General features: G+C 43.2%; 1 protein-coding gene across 13 annotated transcripts in view; it reads left to right on the forward strand.

Moving 5' to 3' along the window:
- Nucleotides 1-1,202: 1,202 nt before the first annotated feature.
- The window catches only part of GAPVD1 (GTPase activating protein and VPS9 domains 1), a 164,767-nt gene continuing 138,836 nt past the window's right edge, over nt 1,203-27,133 (forward strand). For 11 of the 13 annotated variants that reach the window (XM_073600311.1, XM_073600299.1, XM_073600303.1 and 8 more), the window contains exon 1: nt 1,203-1,319. In XM_073600311.1, the coding sequence (XP_073456412.1) occupies nt 1,206-1,319 (114 nt within the window). In that variant the 5' untranslated portion in view covers nt 1,203-1,205. The remainder of the gene's footprint in view (nt 1,320-27,133) is intronic. The other 2 variants (XM_073600312.1, XM_073600307.1) reach the window with 1 other exon arrangement.

Here is a 27,133-nt window from a genome sequence, read left to right on the forward strand (position 1 = left end):
ACGTACAATTGTAATATTAATGTGATACCTACGTAATCATGTGCATAAAAACCTTCAATTGCGTCATAATAAAGCAGAACAGTTATTTGGAAAGATGCTGAGCGTATCTTTTGTGTCTGTTCCCTACTGCAGTAGTTATTATTAATTTGGAACCACTAATCAATATGAGGATAGGAGTTGCCTATCATCAATTTAACCGAGTCAGTACCAACACCAAATACGAGGGAGGGGGTTATTACTGTACCCAATGAATACCAAACAAGAGAGTTTTTTTGTTAATGTCCCTACTTGGCACCAATAGGGGGAGGGGTTATTATTGTACCAACTGACACCAATGTAGGAAGAGGGTGTTTTTTTTTTTTGTACCCATTGACACCAACGGGCTGAGAGTTTTTTGTTGTCACTGCTACTGACACCAGTGAAGGGGAGTGATTTTTGCTGCCACTGTCACCAATGAAGGGGGCAGGAAGGAGGAAGCACTCAAATCCCTTCTTTACAGGGAATCGCCGGCTGAATATTGCGGTACAGAAATGATGCAGCTGCATCATCATTCCAGTATAAACACTTCCATCCGCAGACGTCATGAGGTCCTATGGGTAAGAAGAAGTTAAGTAACCCGTCGGGTTTTTATTGCTGTGTCCCCATTAGGGAGATTCATCCACTATTTGTCTTGGTGACCGTTATCACCCAACGTGAAAGTAATCCATAGATTGTGTTGTCACCAGAACAGGAAGACAGGGGAAATCTACCAATGGGGACACCCCAGGATTTCCTCAGTTTGGAGAGATTTCCTCTCACTTCCTCTTTGGCTATGAGCCAGGAAGTGAAGAGAAATCTCCCCCATGAGCCACAGATGGCAAAATAAACCTAACAGGGGTTATAGCCCCTCCCTTACTTTATCCAAAGTCAGGGAAATACAGTGTCGCCTTTGGTTACACTATAAGCCAATATTTATTGAAAAGTAAGCACAACCATATGAAGGGCACATACAAAGGCCATTGCGTGGTGCAATAACTTAATGTTTTCCTTTACGTGACCCCCAAAGCGTTTCTCAGTAACTCTTCCGGGTCACCGGGCGGGGTGGGCGATATCAGTCCGGATTTCCGCTATTTGGGGTCTCTGACGATTACATCGCATCGCGCATGCTCGGAGGGGCGCTCGCTGCTCTCACGTGTTCTGCGTGGTCAGACTCTCGCGCATGCGTCATGTTCCCTCACCCTGCTGCTCCTGCGCATGCGCGCAGTGTCGCGTCTGGGAGGTTGCGGCTGACAAGGAGTTCAGCGGAACCAGAGGGCGGAGATCGGGCCCGAGTGATCCGTGTGAGTCAAATGGGGAGCAGGAGGGGCCCCCCGTGTTCTGTGCGGGGGCCACACATTGTGGGGGAGCTCCATGGGACGTGGAGGGGGGATTGCCGTGTCATTGAGAACTGAATAAGGGGGTCCTGTGTGTGTGAATGTATGAGGGGGTCCTGTGTGGTGAATGTATGAGGGGGGTCCTGTGTGTGGTGAATGTATGAGGGGGGTCCTGTGTGTGGTGAATGTATGAGGGGGGTCCTGTGTGTGTGTGGTGAATGTATGAGGGGGGTCCTGTGTGTGGTGAATGTATGAGGGGGGTCCTGTGTGTGTGTGGTGAATGTATGAGGGGGGTCCTGTGTGTGTGGTGAATGTATGAGGGGGGTCCTGTGTGTGTGGTGAATGTATGAGGGGGGTCCTGTGTGTGTGGTGAATGTATGAGGGGGGTCCTGTGTGTGTGGTGAATGTATGAGGGGGGTCCTGTGTGTGTGGTGAATGTATGAGGGGGGGTCCTGTGTGTGTGTGTGTGGTGAATGTATGAGGGGGGGTCCTGTGTGTGTGTGTGGTGAATGTATGAGGGGGGTCCTGTGTGTGTGTGTGTGTGTGTGTGTGTGTGTGGTGAATGTATGAGGGGGGGTCCTGTGTGTGTGGTGAATGTATGAGGGGGGTCCTGTGTGTGTGTGTGTGGTGAATGTATGAGGGGGGTCCTGTGTGTGTGTGTGTGGTGAATGTATGAGGGGGGCCCTGTGTGTGTGGTGAATGTATGAGGGGGGCCCTGTGTGTGTCCCTATTGTGCGAGGGGTCAGTGTATGGGGGTCATGTCTGTACTGGGAAGGGATGTTCCAGTCCCGGGATAGTCCCTGTACTGTATACAGAGGTGATATGTGGAGGAGGGGGTCACAGATGAAGTCATTGTACAATTTCTATCTCTGGGGGTCCAAACACTGAGATCTCCCCATCCAGTCCCACAGGACCGTCTTTACCATAAATACTGGAGGATGACTGATAGAAGGCCAGACAGGAAAGCCATACAGACAGAACATCAGGCAGGGAATAGACCATAAAAGACAGAAGACCAGCAAGACAGACGTAAGGCCAGGCAGGACAGATAGACCAGGCAAGACAGACATACAGACTGACCGAAGATCAGGCAGGCATTACATACCAGAAAATACAGAAGACCAGGCAGGACAGTCAGACTGGGCAATACAGAGCAGGGAGGATGGACAGAAGACCAGCAAGACGGATGTAAGGCCAGGCAGGATAGTCAGACCAGGGAAGACAGAAGACCAGGGAAGACAGATAGACATGCTGGAAAATACAGACTAGGCAGGACAGATAAACCAGGGAAAACAGATAAACATGCTGGGCAATACAGACCACGTAGGACAGTCGGACCGGACAAATACAGACCAGGGAGGACAAAAGGACAGGCACCGAAGTCAGAGTAGGAAAAACAGAGCAGAAAAGACAGAAGACCAGGCGATACAGACCAGGAAAGACAGACAGATGAAAGGATGTACAGTAGACCTGGGAGGGCAGATAAACCCTGCAAGACACACCAGAACAAGACACACCAGAACAAGACACACCAGAACAAGACACACCAGACTGTACCAATGGGACGACTTCGACTTCTGTCCTGTCTGGTCTATTTCTTATAGGGATGTTCGTCTTGTACTCTCCCTGTGTTCCCGAATTGGTTAACCTTCTGTACAGTAAAAGAATGGTGAGACAGACGCATTTATCTACAAGTTATATGTGGCTTTATTTAAAGTAGAAGTAACTCAGTTTTTTCATTTTGGATAAAGTAATGTAGAGTATAACCCCTGTCAGTCTGTGTCCCACTGGGGAGATTTCACTTCATTTCCTGTCCCATAGCCACGACAGGAAGTGAGCGGAAATCTCCCCAAAGTGACAGAATCTCTTGTCACCAAAACTAGTCCTCCATTGGAAGATTTCCCCTCTGTTTTTTTCGAAATTTGGGACTTTTTCACATTTTAGTCTTTCACATAGATGATGCTTCTTCCAATCAGCAGGGGATCCATGAACAGAGTGAAGGGCACTTTGGTGACACCTGTGCCCATTCAGCTTTTTTTCCTCCAGCCTGAAACTGGAGCACAACAGACCCATGGTAGATCTATGGGCAGGCAGATGTAAATGGGCATTTACTGTATCCTTTTTACCTCCTTTTCCCGTGTCCTGCTGCAATCTGAACACAGGAGGTTGGCTGCTCACCACGGACACCATTCAGAGAATGTTTTGCATTCTTTGGTTGCATAGTGTTGTTTTATTGGACGAGATCGAGAATGTGATGTCCCCTCCCTGCCTCGCCACCTCACGATCAGAGAGCACAATATACACATTAGTCTAAGCTGGATCAATGTAACTATGTCTAAAATATCCATACCTGGAATTCTTTAACCACCTCCCGCCCGCTGTATAAACAATTGGTGGCGGGATGGTTCTATTGTTTTTGGATGACGTCCCCCCCCCCCCCACACACCCTCGCCACACTTGCGCACCCAGGGGGGCGTGTGGCGAACGTCGCGCTGGGACATGGTACATCCCCGATCTCGGTAAAGAGCCCAAAACTGCTCTTTACCCACGTAATCGGCTGTGTCCAATCACATTTGCCTTTTAAAGTGTTACTAAACCCACAACCGTAAAATCTGTCTGTATATGCAGTAAAGCATGTTTGTTATACTCGCTGTGGAACCAAAGGGGTTAATCCTGTGCATTGTGTAAAAAGGCTGTTTGATCCTCTCTTCTGTGATCCTCCCCTTCTTCCACTGTCCCCTAACCACAGTTGATGTGTTGAAAGCATAAAAAATGGGCATCGCATTTGTGTATGGGGATGCGTAGCAGCAGACCGGTCAAGGTTTCCGCGCTGACCTGCGTTAACCCTTTGTCCACAGCCAAAAGCACTTACAATGGGCACGTGCGCTTCAGCACTGGACCACAGAGCAATGGAAGAAGGGGGTCTGATGAATCTCATTTTCATAATGCGGATGGCTGGGTGTGTGTGTGTGTCACTTACCCAGGGAAGGGATGCCATCAGGATGCAGTATGGGAAGGAGGCCAGCCAGTGGCGGCTGTGTGATGCTTTGGACAATGTTCTGCTGGGAAATCTTTGGTGTTTCTATTCATGTGCGTTTTACTTGACACCTACCACCAACTAAACATTGGTTTAGGTATGCCCTGGTGGCAGTGGCCTCTTTCAACAGGATAATGCGCCCTGCCACACTGCAAAAATGGTTTGAAAAATGCAACAATGATTTTGAGGTGTTGACTTGGCCTCCAAATTCTCCAAGGTCTCAGTCCAATGAAGTATATGGGATGTGCTGGAAAAACTGGGTGCCAGATATCTCAGCATAGATTCAGACGATTGCTAATTGGATGTGGGATCCCCGCATCCAATTCACAAGAGCAGGAGATTTTGACCAGCTCTCTATGGAGCCGGTTCACATATCTCCGCAGCAGGTCCGGTGTGTTTTGCAGAAAAATGCTGTGCGTCTTTTGGTCTGTTCCAAGTGTGAATTCATCCCTACATTCGGGCTGAAATCAGAATTGAAACAGTGAACCAGCATGCACTGGACCCCTGCTATGAGCTGTATTTGTGAACCGAGCCTTAGAAGTTTAGTGGAATCCATGCCTCACTGGGTCAGGGCTGTTTTGACGGGAAAAGGAGGGGGGGCCTGTTCAATATTAGGTGGGCATAAAGTTATTGCCGATCAGTGGATGCCAGACTTATTGCATGCATCATACATTCTAAGGAGGAGAGCAGCAGGGAAGTCAATGGTGAAGGATCTGGCTATTCTGGCAGGTCATAGAGCTCATAGCATGCAATGATGACAAGATGCAGTTTTTTTTAAAGCTAGCAAAATCCTTTCTTCTGTTATATAACTGTGCAACTCCTCATGTGGAAAGGCTTCCTCAGAGTAAGAGCTTTGAACATGTGGAATAGACTTCCTCAAAAGAACCTGGCAAGCTCTGTTAGTTGTCTTTTATAATAGGATGCATTCCTAAAAGCACAAAACATAAAGGTAATAACACCAGACAATATTGATCTAGGGGATATTTGATTGCCTCTTGGATCAGAAATATTTTTTTTCCCCGCTGGAGCAAATTTGATCATGCTTTTATTTATTTATTTTACCTTACTCTGGATCAACTGTGGGTTAAGGATTGTGTATTTGTAGGTTCTCTAATGATTTATATGTTTCTATTGGGTAAGCATAACCCAGCTTGTCGCATGACACAACGCAGAGCAAACTGCTTCCCTCTTACCAGTAGTGGCAGAGCACAATGGATTACCCACTAGGTCACCTCAAAGTAGAATGATGTCTTTGCCAGGGGACTCTTTCACGTCACCCAAACAACTGAATACCATCCTGCCCTGATGTCTGATACACCAGTAGACCAAGTACAGAAGAAGGTGTAGCATACAAGAATCCTCGTGAATATTCCATTACTCTCTGCCATTGTTAATCCAATATGTAGGGAACAGAAAACTAATGTTGGTTATGTCATGGCAATTTTCCAAATGAAAACACACATTCTCTATCCTGCCTTAGAACAGCTTTTCTCTGCTCATTTTTAATTTACTAAGTTTGGATGTACAGTGCTTTTTCCACCATGCAGCGGCTAGGAAATGGGCTTTTTTTGCTGTGAATGCACATTATAAACATGCACATGGATACCTTGTGTTGACTCCTAGCAATTTAACATGAGCATAAATAAGTTAACCACTTCCGGTCCGCCCACCGCAGTTTTACGTGATGACTTTGAAGGAGGATATCGTTGTTATGGGAGCAGGTAGCTGCCATAACCCCGGTATCCTCATTTCAGCGGGCGGTCCGGTTTAAGATAAAAGTGGCCTCTGCGGCAGATTCACTTTTATCTGTGGAGGGAGAAGGGTACTCCCCCTCCCGCCGCGATACGGTGCCCTCCACTGCTTACCGGAGCTGTCAGCAGTGGCGGAGGCAATCACGTCCTATCACTTGCTGGATATGGAGACGAGTGAGGGGAAGATGGGTCCCCATCCGTCTCCATATCACTGCAGGGCGGAAGCGACGTCATAATGTCACTTCTGCCCATAGCTATTAAAGGGCCATTTTTCTTTTTACATTTTTTTTTTTTTTTTTTTAAATGACCATTTTTTGTTGTTATTATTGCATTTTAGTGTAAATATGAGATCTGAGGTCTTTTTGACCCCATATCTCATATTTAGGGGTCCTGTCATTCTTTTTTCTATTACAAGGGATGTAAAAGTGACACCTTTTTATTTTTATTTTTTTTAAACAGTGTAAAAAGGTAAAATAATTTTTTTTTAAGCGCGCCCTGTCCCGACGGGCGCCCGCCTATGAAAACTGTGTTCAAACCACACATGTGAGGTATCGCCGCGATCGGTAGAGCGAGAGCAATAATTCTAGCCCTAGACCTCCTCTGTAACTTAAAACATGCAACCTGTAGAATTTTTAAAACGTCGCCTATAGAGATTTATAAGGATGAAAGTTTGTCACCATTCCACGAGCGGGCGCAATCTTGAAGCGTGACACGTTGGGTATCAATTTACTTGGCTTAACATTATCACAGTATAAAAAAAAAAATTTGGGCTAACTTTACTGTTGGCTTATTTTTTTTAATTCAAAAAAGTGTATTTTTTCCAAAAAATTGCGCTTGTAAGACCGCTGCGCAAATACGGTGTGACAAAGTATTGCAACGACCGCCATTTTATTCTCTAGGGTGTTAGAAAAAAAAATGTATAATGTTGGGGGCTCTAAGTAATTTTCTAGCAAAAAAAAAACTGTTTTTAACTTGTAAACAACACCTCTAAAAAATAGGCTCGGTCTTTAAAGCGGAGGTCCACACAAAAATGGAACTTCAGCTTTTTGGAACCCTCATCCCCTCCGGTGTCACATTTGGCACCTTTCAGGGGGGAGGGGGTGCAAATACCTGTATAATACAGGTATTTGCACCCACTTCCGGGCATAGACCCCCACGGCGGGGTCTACGCCACTTCCCGTCCCCCCGCTGTCTGCTGGGAGACACACGTGTCCCAGAGATAGCAGGGACTGTTTGGATTGCGCAGAGCATCTCACGCATGCTCCAATAGGGAACCAGGAAGTGAAGCCGCAAGGCTTCACTTCCTGATTCCCTCACCGAAGATGGCGGTATCCAAAGGACGTCTCGGCCTTGGAGTGCCTACATCGCGGGCTCCCTGGACAGGTAAGTGTCCTTATTTTAAAAGTCAGCTGCAGTATTTGTAGCTGCTGACTTAAAAATTGGCGGACCTCTGTTTTAAGTGCTTAAAATGCATTCTCTGCAATTAGGTGGAAGTCTTTTATAGCATGCGCTCCTGCTGTTAAGGAAATGATTTTCTCTCTGGGAGTCTCTTGGTCAGGGGGGAGCCAACGGTGGCCCTCCAGCTATTGTGGAACTATGGATATCCCATGATGAAAACAAAGGTTTGGGGTTTTATGAGGCGCAGGGCATGTGAAGCCAAGCGCCTCCATCCCTGATTCTTGAGCAAAACTAAAGGAGGGTGGGACTTTATATAAAGCATGCATCTAGGGAGATAGCACAACAAAAATTAGTCTGGCAGGTACCTAATAATATAATAGAACTATGACCATGAAAGCATTGCATAACAATTGGCAATCCAAAAGTTTATTTGTATATAAAATATGACAATAATAACATAATATAATAGCATAATTACTTCATACTGTAAACATTATAAAGAACCAAATTCATTGAAGCGTGTCTCCATAGTAAATAACCGTAACCCTGAACCCTGATTGGTACAATCCCAATAGGCATATGAGGTATTTAATAGTAATAATGCAATATATAAGTAAGGGGGCATCTATTGGCTTGACGCGTTTTGTGGCGACTGCCACTCTTCAGGAGCAGGTATGAGGTAGGTGTCTATAAATATTAACACCTATATTTTAAATTATGGAAAGATTGTATAGTAGATCTTTCTATAGGGAGATGAGGAGAAAAACGATTTCCCAGAACTACCTACAGATATGCCTATGAATCTGGGCACAGGCGTGGAGGACTGGAGGCCGATCGGAAGAACATCAGCCCCGGGAGCTACGGTGGACTAACCCTGATGTACAGCGATGGAAATCCAGTGGGAGACAATAGTCCCCAGGGATGAGCCCCCATAGATTTGAAAATTGGTATGATCCATGTAAATGTAACCATCTCTCAAAAAAAAAAAGAAAAAAAATCTACTTTTTTTTTTTTTTTTTTTTTTTTTTTTTTTTTTTTATGGACACCGTGCCGGTCCCGAGGAGCTGCGGGCAGGAGCTTTTAGGCGAGGCCACGGCTTCGGCCTAGTCCGCGAGGCCGGACGCCGAGTTGTGATAGCAAAATAAATGGTGAATAGAAGTACAGACCAAACCCCAACGCTGAGGTGTTCAACCAAAGACAGAGGAGAAATTGGGACACAATATAATTTTGAATTAAAAGAAAAAAAAAAATAGAAAAGGAAAAACTGTTAGGGCCAAAAAGATTACCTAGAACACGATGTGAGCATTAGGGGTCCAATGGTGCACAATGACCACGGGGGTATGAATACTCCACGACCACATTGGAGTAGTTATGCTCCTTCCAGTCGATCATCATGGTTTTATTATTTGTCATATTTTATATATAAACAATTGATTGCCAATTGTTATGCGATGCTTTCATGCAACATTCATAGTTCTATTATATTAGGTACCTGCCAGACTAATTTTTATTGTGTTATCTCCCTGCATGCATGCTTCATATAAAGTCCCACCTTCCTTCCTTTTTGCAGTACATGTCCCATGATGCACTGGAAGATTAGCAGCCACAAACATGACTTTAAAAGAAGAAATGGCCGCACTTATTTATTCAGAACATCCCAAGTGTTGACAAAAGACAGAAAGCTGGTAGATGCATTTCACACACTCCAAGGGCGCTTAATCATTACCCAAACATGACTCCCAGAGGTTAGGAGCATGATAGGGCTGTAGTTCCACAGCACCTGGTGGCCGCAGTTTTCCCACCTCTGCTGTTTAAATGTTATAAGTTTAGTTCTGAGAAATAATGGTAACGTGTTGTGATATTTGATGTCAGGCTGGATTCACGCCATGTGCATTGCGTTTTAGCTTGTGTTGACATGCAATCCATGACCTCTAAGAGCAATAAAAAGTGATCTGATTGGACGGGGTGGAGCGCATGACGGCACCGCTCCACCTCACCAATTGGAAAAGGCTTTGATTTCACTGACAAAATGCAAAGTATTCTCTGAATGTTACCCGTACTAAGTGGCTGACCGCTTGTCTTCAGAATGCAGCAAGGCACCTGCGCAGCACAGGATGCGATAGTGGAGATCACTGGAGTAGCGGTCTATACTACAGTGATATCCAGCTTCCAGTGCATCTGCCAAGTATGGTTTATACATTTGTCATCTTTAATTTTGAGTCCTCATGCACACTGGACGTTAAAATATCGTTATAAAAACGTTGGTAGCTTTGCATTGAGTTTTTTAACGTTTTTGCAATAGCATCTTTTAGAGTTTTTCCACGTTGGCGTTTTTAGTGTTTTTCTTCAAAAAAAAATTTATATTTTGTTTTTTTGGGGGGCTCTAAGTTCTAAATTTTTTATTTTTTCAATGGATCAAAAATGTTAAACGCTCGTGAGTGAAGTTTTTGAGCGTTTATCGACTTCTGTTTTTTACAGCTGAAAAACATTTCTCAGAACCCACTAGTTTTGGGGTTTACTTTACTGCTCAAAAACGCCACTGCCCAAAACTGCTAACAGCCTGTGTTTGTATGCACACATAGGATAACTTGATGGAGAGTTTAATGACTGTAGAAAAAAACGGCTACAGCCAAAAACAGCTGCTGTAAAAACGTCAAATGTCCAGTATGCATGAGGCCTGAAAGTGATTATAAAGGCTGGGTTTTTTTTTACCTTAAAGTGTTTGTAACACAAAAAAAAATCCCGTTCCCTTATACACGTAAAAGCCAGTAAATTAGAATATTTTGAAAAACTTGATTTATTTCAGTAATTGCATTCAAAAGGTGTAACTTGTACATTATATTTATTCATTGCACACAGACTGATGCATTCAAATGTTTATTTCATTTAATTTTGATGATTTGAAGTGGCAACAAATGAAAATCCAAAATTCCGTGTGTCACAAAATTAGAATATTGTGTAAGGGTCAAATTTTGAAGACACCTGGTGCCACAAACTAATCAGCTGATTAACTCAAAACACCTGCAAAGGGCTTTAAATGGTCTCTCATTCCAGTTCTGAAGCCTACACAAACATGGGGAAGACTTCAGATTTGACAGCTGTCCAAAAGGCGACCATCGACACATTGCACAAGGAGGGAAAGACACAAAAGGTTATTGCTGAAGAGGCTGGCTGTTCTCAGAGCTCTGTGTCCAAACACATTAATAGAGAGGCAAAGGGAAGGAAAAACTGTGGTCAGAAAAAGTGTACAAGCGATAGGGATCACCGCGCCCTAGTCAAGATTGTGAAAAAAAAAACATTCAAAAATGTGGGGGAGATTCACAAGGAGTGGACAGCTCCTGGAGTCAGTGCTTCAAGATCCACCACCAAGAGACGCTTGAAAGACATGGGTTTCAACTGCCGCATACCTCGTGTCAAGCCACTGTTGACCAAGAAACAGCGCGAAAACCGTCTCACCTGGGCTAAGGAAAAAAAGAGCTGGACTGCTGCTGAGTGGTCCAAAGTCATGTTTTCTGACGAAAGCAAATTTTGCATTTCCTTTGGAAATCGAGGTCCCAGAGTCTGGAGGAAGACAGGAGAGGCACAGGATCCACGTTGCCTGAAGTCTAGTGTAAAGTTTCCACCATCAGTGATGGTTTGGGGTGCCATGTCATCTGCTGGTGTCGGTCCACTCTGTTTCCTGAGATCCAGGGTCAACGCAGCCGTCTACCAGCAAGTTTTAGAGCACTTCATGCTTCCTGCTGCTGACCTGCTCTATGGAGATGGAGATTTCAGGTTCCAACAGGACTTGGCGCCTGCACACAGCGCAAAATCTACCCGTGCCTGGTTTACGGACCATGGTATTTCTGTTCTAAATTGGCCAGCCAACTCCCCTGACCTTAGCCCCATAGAAAATCTGTGGGGTATTGTGAAAAGGAAGATGCAGAATGCCAGACCCAACAACGCAGAAGAGTTGAAGGCCACTATCAGAGCAACCTGGGCTCTCATAACACCTGAGCAGTGCCAGAAACTCATCGACTCCATGCCACGCCGCATTAATGCAGTAATTGAGGCAAAAGGAGCTCCAACCAAGTATTGAGTATTGTACATGCTCATATTTTTCATTTTCATACTTTTCAGTTGGCCAACATTTCTAAAAAATCCCTTTTTTGTATTAGCCTTAAGTAATATTCTAATTTTGTGACACACGGAATTTTGGATTTTCATTTGTTGCCACTTCAAATAATCAAAATTAAATGAAATAAACATTTGAATGCATCAGTCTGTGTGCAATGAATAAATATAATGTACAAGTTACACCTTTTGAATGCAATTACTGAAATAAATCAAGTTTTTCAAAATATTCTAATTTACTGGCTTTTACCTGTAGTATATTAAACAGCACAGTGCTTGCGTTGTCTAAACTACAAAAAACCTGGCTGATCCAGCCACTTACTGCCCTCCCCCCTGTAAACTGACCACGGCTTATCATGGCTATTGAGCCCTGACACAGTGGTCAGTTTACGTGCCTCTGTCATCTGCAGCCCTGCTCTGTCCTTTTTTCCCCCTCCCTGCCTGTCAGCTCCTGTGACTGTGTAAGCCGTCTCGGGCCCCCCTGCCGCTATTTGTAGTACTTAAAATTTCCAAAATGCCACTGGCAGCCCCTCTCCTCAGTTTAAGTGTTTGTTTAAATCCTTTTTTTTTTTTTTTTTTTTTTTCCCGGTATCTTCTGGCCGGTCACATGACCTCCCAGCTGATGTCAGAGGGAGATCTCCACCCCTCCCGCTGTAGCTCTGGATCGTAGTAGCAGTGCGGGGAGTCACGTGACCGGTCTGAAGATACCTGAAAAAAAAAAAAGTATTGCCGGATGAAAGAAAGAGGCTGCCAGTGAAGGCGTTTTGGAGGTAACAACCTAATGCATTCTCAGCATTAAAGAGAATAAAAAGACCCTCAGCCCCCCACCCCCGACCGGATCTCTATCCAGTGATGTGCACAAGATCAGCGGCTTTCTCGGCCCTCTCCCTTCTCATAGGCTCAGACAAAGCAGTGAAAGCCATTGTCACACGCTGCTGTCAATCACAGTCAGTGAGAGGGGTGGGGCCAAGCTGTGTTTTGTGTGTTTGTGGACACATAACGGCCTGCTATGGGGCACTCAGCAGCGGGGAGGATCCCGGAGGCCTGGTGGGGCACCCAAGAAGAGGAGGATCGGGGCTGCTATGTATAAAACCATTGCACAGAGCAGGCAAGTATAATATGTTTTGTTTTTAAAAATCACTATAACTAAAGGCAAATTTTTTTTTTTTTTTTTTTTTTTTTATGTTTTGGATAGCTTAACCACTTCGAAACAGGGCATTTATATACCCTTCCCAGACCAATTTTTAACTTTCAGCGCTCTTACACTTTGAATGCCAATTACTTATACAACATTGTACCCAAACAAAATTTTTATTTTTTTCATACAAATTGAGCTTTCTTTTTGTGGTATTTAATCACCAGTGTGTTTTTTATTTTTTGCGACATAAGTGAAAAAAGAGCGAAATTTTGGAAAAAAAACACTTTTATTTTTTTTTTCTAAAAAAAATCAGTTCCTATGATAAAATTTTGAAAATTAGTCATTTTTGTTCATAAATTTGTGCCAAAATTTATACTGCTACATCTCTTTGGTAAAAATAACCCAAATTAGTGGATATTATTTAGTCTCTGTGGAAGTTGTAGAGTCTACAAGCTATGGTTCCAATCATTGAAAATTGATCACCTCTGATCACACCTGATGCACTGACGGCCTATCTCATTTCTTGAGACTCTGAAATATCAGGAAAGTATAAATACCCCCCAAATGACCCCTTTTTGAAAATTAGACAGTCAAAGGTATTTAGTAAGAGGCATGGTGAGTTTTTTTGAAGTTGTAATTTTTTCCCACAATTTTTTGGGGAAAATGAAGAATATTTTTTTTTTTTTTTCACAAAATTGTCATAAGTTATTTCTCACACACAGCATATGCATACTTCCAATTATACTCCAAAATACATTCTGCTACTCTTCCCGAGTATGGCGATACCACATGTGTGGGACTTTTACACAACCTGGCCACACAGAGAAGTCCAACATGCAGGGAGCACCGTCAGGGGTTCTAGGAGCATAAATTACACCTCTAATTTCCTAACGACCTATTACATTTGTGAAGGCCCTGGAGCACCAGGACAGTGGAATTACCCACAAAATGACCCCATTTTGGAAAGAAAACACCCCAATGTCTATTCTATAAGGCATAATGAGTCTTTTGAACGGTTCTTTTTTTTTTTTTTTTTTTTTTCCACAAGTCTTTGGAAAATGTGGAAAGAAAATTAAAATGTATTATTATTTTTTTTTTTTTTTTTACACAAAATGGTCAGTTTATAAGATCTTTTTAACTCAAAGCATGTATATAGCAAAGATGACACCCCAAAACACATTCTGCTACTCCTCCTGAGTATGGCGATACCACATGTATGAGACTTTTACACAGCCTGGTCACATACAGAGGCCCAACATGCAGGGAACACCGTCAGGCGTTCTTGGAGCATACATTACACCTCCTAATTTCCTAATGACCTATTACACTTTTGAAGGCCCTGGAGCACTATGACAATGGAATTGCCCACAAAATTACCCCATTTTGGAAAACGCCCCAACGTATATTCTATGAAGCATTATGAGTCTTTTGAATGGTTAATTTTTTACACAAGTCTTCAGAAAACGTGGAAAGAGTCCACGGAAAGCAAAGGTGCTCAAGGACATCACTGGATCAACAGGGGGCTCAGGTAAGTATTAGGAGGGCTGGGGTGGCTGCTGCACACAGGTTTTTTTACCTTCCTGCATAGAATGCAGGAAGGTAGAAAACGTGCCTTTACAACCACTTTAAACAAATATATAGTGTTTGAGGGTTCTAAGTAATTTTCTAGGAAATTTTTTTTTTTTTTTTTCATGCATGTGCGAAACGTCAGAATTGACCTGGGAGTCAAGTGGTTAATGTGTGTTGCGCTGCAATCCGATGTGTGGCACTGCATTTAAATGCAGAACATTCCTTTTACGCCAAGTGAACTGGGCCTGTTGAAAACAAAGGATTTCAGCTTGACATTGTGTTGTGGCTGTATTGCACAGTACAGCATGTATGTGGTGTGAATGGGTCCTTGTGCAATTAAAATACAAACCAGGTGCCCATCTTTCTGGTCTAGAAGTGAACAAGTGTTTTGGCTACTCGCCTAATGAGGTTTGTTCATCCCCTGATTAAAATAGACCTGTTTTCTGAATGTGAAAGTACAATGTACCCTTGTCCAGAAACCAGTATACATCTACTGTGCTCTGGTGTCCACTTATGTGTGCAGTGCCAAGGCATTGCCAACATAGTCTTGGCTATGTTCATGTAGAGCTGTCCTTTTTTAGCAATGGTTACATGACAGGGTTGGCGACGTTCTCATGGTTTCCGGGGACGTCAAACTATTGGTGCCTTTTTCTGTTTGGGTAAAAGGTCTGCTTTAAAATGATCCTTGGTCCACCAACCATTCCACTTATCCTTACCTTATCCATGTCCACCTGCTGCTGTGTGGTGGCATCATTTAAAGCTGTTGCTGGATGGTATATACCAGGGATATGCAATTAGTGGACCTCCAGCTGTTGCAAAACTACAGGTCCCATTATGCCTCTGCCTCGGTGTCCTGGTTGTGGGTGTCAGAGTCTTACTATGCCTCATGGGACTTGTAGTTCTGCAACAGTTGGAGGTCCGCTAATTGCATATCCCTGATATATACCATACCTGGCTGATGCCCCTGGAAGCTCTGCAGCCGGTTGACTGCATACCGGATGGATCAATTTCATTGATCATATGGGGGGTTGTTTGTGCTGTCCTGGCACTTCAGGGCCTCAAGAAATGAGTTAATCAGAAATAATCAATTTTCAAATATATATTCCGTAGTTTGTAGCAGCTATAACTTTTACATAAACCAATTAAATGGTCCGATACTGCATCTGTCCCCCCGCTGGCTTCTAGACTGAGAACCAAGCAATCAAAGACCACTGATCAGTAATCATGTCTGAGTGCTCCGTGGGCTGGTGACTTGTCACTTCCTCCTCTGCTCACTGGAGCACTGGGCTATGGAGGGGGCTGGCTCAGGCTCTCAGGGGCTCACTGAGAGGCTGATGCAGGTGCCAGTCAAGGCTCCTGTGTGGATTCTGACCCTATGGTCGCGATCTTTGCCCAGCCTGGACTGCCTCTGTGATGTCTGTCGACAGCAGGCTTTAGCCCGCTGTTTGTTGAAAACGAGTCACAGGAGTGCAGGATGAGGTTTAGCTGTACTTCTCCTTTTAGCAAAGGGAAAAAAAAAAAGTTTAAATATTAGTGCGGTACGGCACTATGTCGTTTTAACTGACAATTGCGAGGTCGTGCGATGTTGTACCTAAACAAAATTTGACGTCCTTTTTTTCCCACAAATACAGCTTTCTTTTGGTGGTATTTGATCACCTTTGCGGTTTTTATTTTTTGTGCTATAAACAGAAACTGCGACAATTTTGAAAAACCATTTTTTTTTTTTTACTTTTTGCTATAATATCCCCAAAAAAATGTTTAAAAAAAAAAAAAAAAGTCTTCATCAGTTTAGGCCAATATGTATTCTTCTACATATTTTTGGTTAAAAACCCCCCCCCGCAATAAGCGTATATTGATTGGTTTGCGCAAAAGTTATAGTGTCTACAAAATAGGGTATAGATTTATGGCATTTTTATTTTATTTTTTTACTAGTAATGGCGGCAATCTGCAATTAAGTGTGTGTGTGTGTGTGTGTGTGTGTGTGTGTTTTTTTTTTTTTTTTTTTTTTTTTTTTTTGTGGGACATTGACATTGCTATGTACAAATCGGACAGTTTTTTTTTTTTTTTTTTTACATATTTTTGGGACCATTGACATTTATACAGCGATCAGTGCTATAAAAATGCACTGATTACTGTGTAAATGTCACTGGCAGGGTAGGGGTTAACACTAGGGGGCGATTTAAGGGGTTAAATGTGTTCCCTCATGTGTGTTTCTAACTGGGGGGGGGGACTGACTTGAGGAGAGAGATCGCTGTTCCTGAGTAGTAGGAACAGACGATCTGTCTCTCCTCTCATGTGAGAATGGGGATTTGGGGATGTGTGTGGTGGTTTTATTTTATTTATTTTTTTTCATACACAAATCCCCGCTCTGGCTCTTGTGCCCGCAGTTGTGGGGGGCTGGCGGACATTGTGGCCGCCGGCCATACGCAAGGGGTTTCTCGCCATGCAGTGGGTGCGCGCGTGCCTGCCTGCTATAGCTCTTTAAGGCGCCGACGTACCAGTGCGGCGATTCGCGGGGACGAGCTGACTGGCTGGTCAGCAAATGGTTAATCTAGTCAGCACACACACACACACACTTAGCATCCCCTAGGGGGACATTTAACCCTTTGATCGCCCCTGGTGTTAACCCCTACCCTGCCAGTTTCAGTACAGTAACAGTGCATATTTTTAGCACTGATCACTGTATTAGTGTTACTGGTTCCCCAAAAAAGTGTCCAAATGTCAGGTGTCAGATCTGTCCGCCGCAGTGTCACTCTCCCACTAAAAAAACATTGCTGATCGCCGTCATTTCTTGTCCCGGACCGATGCTGCATCCACCTAGGTAAGTATGATGGAGGAATACCCCCCAAACCCATACTTCTCTTTTTAACTGACATCATTTGCAGAGCTAAGTTCGCACCATTGATCTGCAGATGAATAATTGGAATGATACAAAAGTATCAGTGTGTAAAATTTGTATCATTTAATATTCACACAGAACAAATGCTGTTTATAAACACTGATTCAGACTGCTTTTTTGACATATGCAATGTCTTTGCATAGCAGAGGGACTGAACATGCTACACACCTCCCGTGTACAATGTTGAGGTTTTTTTGGGTGTGTAGCATGCCCAAAGCCTGGAAATAATTAAAGTTGCACTAAAGCCATGCATATTTTTTTGATAGAGTAAGGGAGAGTTTATATATATATATATATATATATATATATATATATATATATATATATATATATATATATATATATATATATATATATATATATATATATATATATATATATATATTTATATATTAACACTTGTTTACTATTGGGGGAAATTTCCCTTCATTTCCTGTCCCTTAGCCAAAACAAAGTGTGAGGGAATTCCCGATTGTCACCAGAACTAGTGTCCCCATTGACAGATTTCCCCTCTATTCCTGTTCTGGTGACAACCCAACGTTTGGGTTTTCTTTTTTTTCACGATTGGTAATAACCGTAAACAAGACAAATGGTAAGGGTTAATCTTCCTACTAGTCAGCAATAAATACAAGTGTTCTATTCCTCCCTCCCCTCTGTCCAAAGTAAAAAAACGTTTCAGCTTTAATTATACTTTAAAGATGGTCAGTGAGTAGACAGGAATTGTCATGATGGTTTGGGTGACGTCAGGGAAATTCCTCTTTTAACGCAACACAATACCATTGTTTTGTACCGTGTTACAGAAGAATGCTCTTTCAGAGGGCTCTATGGCTGATCACAAGCTCTGGATATGGTCATTTCATTTCTTGGTGTAGTGCTGAAGTGAATCTGTCACTGACATCCTGCAATTTTCATCATTGTACCCCACCAGGCGCTGCTGAGATTGGGTGCTATTTTCAAATAGTGTTGAGACAAATAAATGCTAACTCGGCCCTGTTTTAAATAGTTGCCTGGTGTTCAGTTAGTTAAATGTGATACCTTTTATTGACCATTCACCTCTGACTCTTCCTCCCTTCCCAGTATATAGCTTTCCTCGCTAGTCCTCATCTGACTCACCTTTCTGAATTTGATTGCCTTGTGTTTTACTTTTTTTTTTTTTTTCATAGATTTGTCTTAACATTTTGCTGCATCAGTAATAATTGTAACTTGAAAAAAAAATGGGTAGGCTCATAGTAGGTGAGGTTGAAAAAAAAGTCCCTGCCTCACAGAGCTTACAATTCGAAAGTCCCTAATAAATAAATATATATATATATATATATATATATATATATATATATATATATATATATATATATATATATATATCTCTATATCTCTCTATCCCATTGGATCTCCATTAGATGTGTGGTATATGGCACCAAGCCTTCAGTTGCAGACCCTTTACCCACTGTAACCTTTTGAGGTGGGACCTCCATGGATCAAACTTGTTTTTCCAGCTTCTCCCGCAGATGCTTAATTTGAGGCCAAGTCAGCACCTTGAGCTTGTTGCGTTCCTTAAACCATTTTTAAATTCATCACTCCTTTTTTTTTTTTTGGTTTAGTTCTGATACTCGCATTCTAATTTTGTGGTTGTGGATATGGGCCAGCATTGGCACTCTGACCGGTCTGTGGCTACGCAGCCCGATGCATAACAGACTGCGATACACTATGTTCTGACACCTTTGTTTAGGAATAACATTTTCATCAATTTGAGCTACAGTAGTGCTTCTTGAATTGGAATACACATGCCCACCCTGTTGACAGTTCTCCAGTTCTTCTTTCTTTGGACCACTTTTGGTAAATTCTGACCACTACAGACCAGGAACATCCAACAAGAGCAGCAGTTTTTTGGAGTGACTCTGTCCTAATTGGGATTTGAACCCAGGACACTAGTGTTGCAAGGTGGAAGTAGTAACCACTGAGCCACTGTGCTGCCCCAGATAGAAAAATATCACTGATAGTTTTCAACTGTAATCCTTTTTGGGTTAATACCATCTGTATAGCAACCAAGATGGCATCTCTTTTTCAGCTAAAAGTTATTTGGACTAGATCTTCCTGGGGCAATGTGGGGTCTTTTTGTAAAACAAAAAATTCAGGAAAGAACCGTTAGTTGAGCCGTAGGCCTCTTAAACTGAGAAATCCAGATGGTGTTCCTAAATTTGAAGGGTGCCTCTTGTCATGCTTCAATGTATCCTTTATTGCAGAAATATGAGGATTGCAAATGCTATTTTTTTTTTTTTTTTTATTAAGTTAAGCAAGTCAAGTTATTGTTAAGCAGATGTCAGTGGATGTTAACATTCAAGGGACTTATCCAAAATTCATTTTTGGAGGGATTCGCTCTTTTACCTATCCTTCCTGCCAAACAAACGGAAAAACAAAAATGGTGAAATCACTCGCCATGCTCCCCTCTCCAGGTCCACACTCACAAGAGGATGCCTTGCGTTCCACAGGACGAGAAGCCAGAAACCAGAAGTGACGCAATGGTGAATATTGATTCGCTAAAATCAAAAGTAGGAGGTTTGGGGGGAGCGCAGAGGACAATCTGAAACGAGCTAATTAGAGCTAAACCTCAAATCACATGCTTTTCAAATTTTACAGACCTAATGGACAGCATTAGTCCAGGGCCCTGTACAATGCATACACAAATGAACGAAATAGTCATATTATCATTTTATTAAAAAATAAAAACGAACATTTTTTTTTTTGTTTTTTTGTTTTCTTTTTTAATAGTGGTGCACCGAAATTTCGGCCGCCCAAACACATCGAAAACGCATAGAAAAAAGTTAAGATAATGGAGCTGGGTACCGCACATATGTCATCCTGGCACGCACCTGTCAGTCCCCCCTTTCCTCCCCTCCTCTCCTCGCGAGTGTCATGAGATGCAACCTCACCAGTACCTGGTAGCGCGATCTCACGCTGTGTCACTGAGCTGGATCTAAATTGCTGTACAGATCCAGCTCTGACACAGCGTGAGATCGAACTACCAGACACTGGCGGGCTGTACCTTATGGGCACTGATTGGCTGCATTGATCACCTGCACCAGGTCTGCAGTCTCTGACCATTTCCTGCACCAAATGGAAATTTTGCCAATACTATTAGCAATGTGTTTAAGTAAGAGATTGCAGAGATGGTCAGACTGCATGTTTCTTGCACTAAAGGTGCCAATAGTGGACAACAATAAATGCATATTAATTTTAAATTGATAATATTAAAAGTGGATTATAATACAATTCCATATGAACATATAAATACTTTTGAAGAACTGTCATTTCCATTCGGTGCACCCCTAGTTTTTAACATGTTTAAAGTAGCTTACTTCTTTGGCAAACTAACTGGGGGGGGGGGGGGGGGGCTAGTAGCGCCAATCATTGACTGGCCACCACTGCTTTCTGCTGCTTTTTTTTTTTTTTTTTGCCTTAAATCGGATTTGTAAATGCTTGGTAGCATGAATTTGTCTCCTAATTGGAATGAATGCGAATTGTAAGAGGTCAATCTCATGCTACTAATTTAAAATCTTATGTGGCGCCCTTCTATTTTAAAAGAAATCCTTCAGTGGCTTCATTACACTCCAAAGCTCTGACCTGGCACAGGTATGCGGAACAAGAGTACTCTGAAAGTCAACAAGCAAAATGGCTAGTTCCCTGAGATTTTTAACTGATGTTCTGATTGGATGGTTGAGCTATTACCATCAAGAAGCTCAACTGCTGGCCGTGATGTAGATGAGTTCCCACTGCCATCCTTTCATCACAGTTGCTGTTAAGACTTTTTCTTTATCGTACATCATGGGACACAGAGTCACATTGGAGGAATGGAGTGGATTGGAGGAAAGATTAGTGGCTTTAATCACATCTTCACAAAGTGGAAGAAAATGCATTTGGTCCCTTTCTACCACCCAGGATCCTCAAACTGAGAGACAGTGGGAGGGGGAAGATGAATCCCCCCTCAGGGGACCGTGAAGAGGCTGATTCCTCTTCCGAGGGATGCTGAGAAGTTGCTGGTGCATTCTCTTACTAAAATGGTCCGCTCCACATTTAAGCTACCCTTTTATGGAGTCGGTTGAAGAGCCCACTTCTTGTTTGGGTTTACTAAAGCCTCCTCAAGCCTTGCGTGCCTTTCCTGTCCATTCATTACTAGAAAAGCTTATATATTCTAAGTGGGATCACCCAGATGAAAACTTTTTAGGAGGGAAAAAGTGCTTAACACTTTATCCTATGGAGGAAAAAATTACTAAGATGTGGCATATACCAGCAATTGATGCTGCTATATCCTCTGTGAATAAAAGTTTGACTTGTCCGGTTGACAATGTGCAAATGCTTAGGGATCCAACTGATAAAAAAAATTGGAATTCCTGTTTAAAAAAAAAAAAAAATTTCTCCATGGCAGGTTTAGTGGCTCAACCTGCAGTGGCGGCAATTGGGGTATGTCCGTCTTGAGAGAGCATTTGAAACAGGTACTCAAGGTGTTCCCTGAACAGCAGGCCCAGGAGTTAGCTGCGCTGCCAGCAGCTTTTTTTTTTTTTTTTTTTTTTGCAATTGACGCAGTCAGAGATTCTAACCTTTAAACCTCTCGCCTTACGCTTGGGTTGGTACATATGCGTAGAATCTTATGGTTGAAAAGTTGGTCAGCTGAAGCGCCATGCAAAAAGCTCCTGGCTGCTTTTCCTTTCCGCAGTGAAAAGCGTTTTAGGGAGGATTTTGACAAATATATATCCAAAAAACATCAAGTGGTAAAAGTACCCTTTTTGCCAGTTAAGAAAAAGAGTAAACGTCCCTCATTCAAATGGGCTCTTTCTCTAGTGCCAGGGGCATCAGCCTCCAGGCAGTCGCGACAGGCTCCACCGTCAGTTTCAAGAGGTAAACCTCAGGGTCAACCCCAGGTACAAAAGAAGTCCTGGGGGGGGACCCACAAGACAAAACGCTAGAGCCTCCTTATATAAGGGCGCCCCCGCTCGCTCGAGTGGGGGGAAGACTTCTGCAGTTTTCAAAGGTCTGGCAGGAAGAATTTTGGGACAGATAGGTGGTCTCCACAATAGCTCTAGGTTACAAACTAGAGTTCCAAGAATTCCCTTCTCCTCGTTTCCTTCGGTCAAATGTCCCCTAAGATCCAGAGAAAAAGAAGTCTCTCTTTCTAGCGTTAGAACGACTTTTGTCACAAAAAGTGATCATGGTGGTCCCCGTGGAAGAGCAAGGGGTTGGGGTTTTATTCAAACCTTTTTACAGTACCAAAACCAAATGTGGATGTTAGACCCATTCTAGATCTCAAAGATCTAAATCCGATCAGTAGTCTCCATCCTACAAGGAGAACTTCTGACATCAAGGATGCATACCTGCATGTCCTTATTTTCCCCGCTCACCAGAAGTATCTGCGTCTCAAAGTAGAAAAACGTCATTTTCAGTTTGTAGCCTTGCCTTTCGGTCTAGCTACTGCACCTCGGGTGTTTACAAAACTTCTGGCCCTTCCTCTGGCCAGATTAAGGACTCAAGGTATAACAATAATGGCATACCTGGACGACCTGCTCTTAATAGACCGGTCGGTAGTCCACTTGGACCAAAGCATGGTCACCACAGTCAACTACCTGGAATACCTAGGTTGGGTCCTCATCTTTAAAGCCAGTAAGAAGACTAGAATACTTGGGTCTGGTTATAGATACAACCAAGAAGAGGGTGTTTTTACCCAAGCAAAGATCAGCGCCATAAAGGAGCTGGTTCGGGTTGTCAGGGCGAAGAAGGGTCCTTCTATTTGCCTTTGCATGTGGTTGTTGGAAAAGATGGTGACTTCATTCAAAGCGGTTCCCTATGCTCAGTTTCATTCGAGACTGCTGCAAAACAGTTATCCTGTCTGCCTTGAACAAGAAGGTCCAGGCGTTAGATTTTCCGATGCGTTTGTTGCCAATAGTGCGTCTGAGCCTCAGTTGGTGGTTGATACCCGAGAATCTGCAGAAGGGGAAATCCTTCTTGCCAGTTACCTGGAAGGTGGTAACAGATGCCAGCCTTTCAGGTTGGGGAGCAGTCCTGGAAGAAGTGTCTGTCCAGGGGAAATGGTCCAGAACTGAAAGGACTTTGCCCATCAACATTCTAGAGATTCGGGCAGCGCGTCTAGCCCTAAGGGCCTGGACATTAAGGTTGCAGAATTCTCCTGTCAGGATTCAATCCGACAATGCCACAGCAGTGGCTTATATTCATCACCAAGGGGGCACCAGAAGTCAGGCAGCCCAGAGAGGTAAACCTATATCCTAACCTGGGCATAAAAACGTGCCGTGCATATCGGCAATCTTCATTCCAAGGATAAAGAACTGGCAGGCAGACTAAGTCGCCAGCAGTTGTTCCCGGGGGAATGGTTCCTTCACCCCAACATCTTCCGGCTATATGCCAAAGATGGGGGATCCCGGATGTAGATCTGTTTGCGTCCAGGTTCAACAACAAAGTCAACAACTTTGTGTCAAGAACAAGGGATCCACTCACATGCGGAACAGATGCGTTGGTGACCCAGTGGGATTAGTTCTCACTGATTTATGCATTCCCTTCTATTCTGCTGCTACCTCGACTTCTTTGCAGGATCAAGCAGGAAAGGAAGTCTGTAGATCTTGGTATGCAGAAATAGTAAAGATGGTGGTAGGGGCCCCATGGCCCCTACCACCACGTCCAGACCTGCTATCGCAGGGACCAGTGTTTCATCCTACTTTACAAAAGCTAAATTTAACAGTTTGGCTATTGAAACCCACATTCTTAAGAATTGTGGGCTTTCAGGCTCAGTGATATTGACCTTGATTAGTGCAAGGAAGTCAGCTTCCAGAGTAATGTATTATAGTCTGGAAGGCATATGTTTCCTGGAGTGAATCCAGAGGTTGGCATCCTAGGAAGTATGTCATAGGTAGAATTCTTGCCTTTCTGCAAATGGGGCTAAAGATGAAACTGGCCTTGAGTACTATCAAGGGCCAGGTCTCGGCCTTATCAGTATTGTTTCAACGTCTGCTTGCGCCGCATTCTTTGGTCTGAAGCTTTATACAGGGGGTAACGCGGCTTAATCCACCGGTTAGAACACCCCTGAACCCTTGGGACTTGAATTTAGTTCTGTCGCCATTACAGAAACAGCCTTTTGAGCCAATACAACATATTCCTTTGGTCCTTTTGACAAGGAAGCTAGTTTTTCTGGTAGCCATTTCTTCTGCAAGAAGGGTATCAGAGTTGGCGGCTGTTTCTTGTAAAGAGCCATATTTAATCATTCACAAAGATAGAGTAGTATTGCGTCCTCCTAGCATTCTGCCAAAGGTGGTTTCAGATTTTCACATAAACCAGGATATTTTTTTACCTTCGTTTTTTCCAGAACCCTGTTCTAAGGAAGAAAAGTCATTTCATTCTTTGGATGTAGTGAGAGCAGTCAAAATCTATTTGAAGACGACTGCTCAGATTCAGAAAACAGATGTTTTGTTTGTGTTGCCTGAAGGTCCTATGAAAGGACAGGCAGCATCGAAATCCACTATTGCCAAATGGATTCGGCAAGTAATTATTCAAGCTTATGACTTGAAGAGGAAGGTTCCACCTTTTCAAATCAAAGCGCACTCCACCAGGACTGTTAGTGCTTTGTGGGCAGTGCATCACCAGGCCTTCATGGCTCAAATCTGCAAGGCCACAACCTGGTCTTCAGTTCATACATTCACCAGATTCAGGTGGATGTAAGGAGGTATGAGGATATCGCCTTTGGGCACAGGCAGCAGTATAGGTCCTCAGGTCTAATTGCACCCTGCTTTTGTTGGTGTTCCCTCCCCTCAGATAGCATTGTTCTGGGACATCCCATACAGTTATTACTGTGGCTCTGTGTCCCGTGATGTACGATGAAGAAAATAGGATTTTAATAACCGCTTATCTGTAAAATCCTTTTCTTGGAGTACAGTACGGGACACAGAGGTCCCTACCCTCTTTCTGGTATACACGTGTATTGCTTTGCTACAAAACTGAGGTACTCCCAGGAAGGGGAGGGCTTATATGGGGAATTGAACTTCCTGTTTAGGGTGTGCCAGTGTCCATTACCTGAAGGTGCCATATAACCCATACAGTTATTACTGTGGCTCTGTGTCCTGTGATGTACTCCAAGAAAAGGATTTTACAGGTAAGCTGTTATAAAAATCCTATTTTTCCTTCCGTTTTGCTACAGTGTTACACTAAATTGGTACACCTCCTTCTTCTTTTTTTTTTTTTTTTTTTTTTTGCCATAGATCAGAAGTACTGATCATCTAATCTGCATGTTCTTGGACAAAGTAGACATCAAAGACAGAAAGGAGCGGCAGACCAAAATCTGATAAAGGAATTCAAGATAATGTTTTTTGGTAAAAAGTTGTATAAAAACAGCCAATGCATTTCTAGGGCAACACCACTCCCCCTTCATTAGGGCTCAACACAGGATAAAACTTGGATGGCCTCTAAGAAACTATTACTTCCCAAATATTAAACAGTATTGAACCCTCCTCGTGGAGGAACAATCTCACAGCAGTTGCTGAGCAGCAATGGAGAGAAGAGATGATGATGATGGGGAAGTAGTGCTGCCCCCAAAATGTGACTTTATCAACAATCTTGGACTCCTTTTTAACTTTTTTTTGGTCTGGCACACCTTTCTGTAATTAGTCATATGTGGGGTGTCTAGCTCAATGGTAGATACATTTTTAGAGAAGTCCATTCAGAACTGTTTTAAAAGGCTTGGCAGCCCACTTTTAACTAGCAAAATTCCACAGAGACAGTTGCCCATGTGGGGGGTTCTCTCCAGCAAAAATAGATAAAAGGTAAGTATGAGCCACCTGGCTTTTTCAGCTTGTAGTTCTAGCTGTTTGGCTCACTCAGCCTTTAGTTGTAGTACCTGGTTGCATGGGCCCACTCCTGGCATCTGGATAGAGATTCTCCTGATACCCCAGCTCTCTCCCTCTTACAAGACTTAGACACCATCCAGTCCCCTGAACTCACTAGTCATCTCGGCTTTCTCAGTCTCCTCAAACATATGCAGCTGTTTTGACTCTCCCAGCCCTGTGGGCAAAGGAACCCCCCAACATAGGGGTACTGTTTCTTGGCAGGAACATAGGTTTCTCCTGTCTGGAGCACAGTTTTCTTCTGACAGGGCTGTCTCCCCGAATGGGAGTCCTGAGTTATGGTCAGGCCTGGCTTATGCCCTGAAAGTCTCTAGCAAGACCTGGACACAGGATTGAAGGCTTCGTTCCACCCAAGACACTTTAAAGCCTTCAAGCTCCAGGCTCCAATCTGGGATTACAAGCCCAGAGAAAACTGAAAATGCTCCCAATAAGCATACTGGAGCCCCGCACTTTGCATTAATATGAACCTTGTGTCATTCCTATATCCATTTCCATAGTGGCAGGGCCTGGCACTGTCACAATTATGAGTTATGCTACTGTTAGGTGCCAATCGAGGAAGCCTTGCTGTGTGGGAGTCACCTTGCCAGAGTTTGAGTTTGTTTGAAGTTTTCCTTCATCTGACTATACTTGCAAGTCTAAAGTTTCCAACGCCTCTTTGAATATGCTGTTCTGGAGTCAGCGACAACCAGGCAGCTATCATTTAAAAAAGAAAAAAAAGAAGTCCCCAATGACAGACTCCATGTTTTTCTCCCTTTTTTTAGATTTCTATTTTAAGGTAATTGCCTAGGGATCACTGATCTTTAGGCAATCCATGGTGCATTATATTGTATGCAGCAGTCTTCCCATACTTTTTTTTTTTTTTTTGTATATTTTATTTATAATTTTAAATACAATACAGCCAGAAAATAGAGGAGCTTAAAACAAAAAAGGATTACAGATATACTAGTCTAACATGTCGGCGCTTTGGCAGTGAGGGCTGATCCCA

Source organism: Aquarana catesbeiana, linkage group LG09 (assembly GCF_042186555.1).
Source record: "Aquarana catesbeiana isolate 2022-GZ linkage group LG09, ASM4218655v1, whole genome shotgun sequence".
In the NCBI taxonomy this organism is placed as follows: Eukaryota; Metazoa; Chordata; class Amphibia; order Anura; family Ranidae; genus Aquarana; species Aquarana catesbeiana.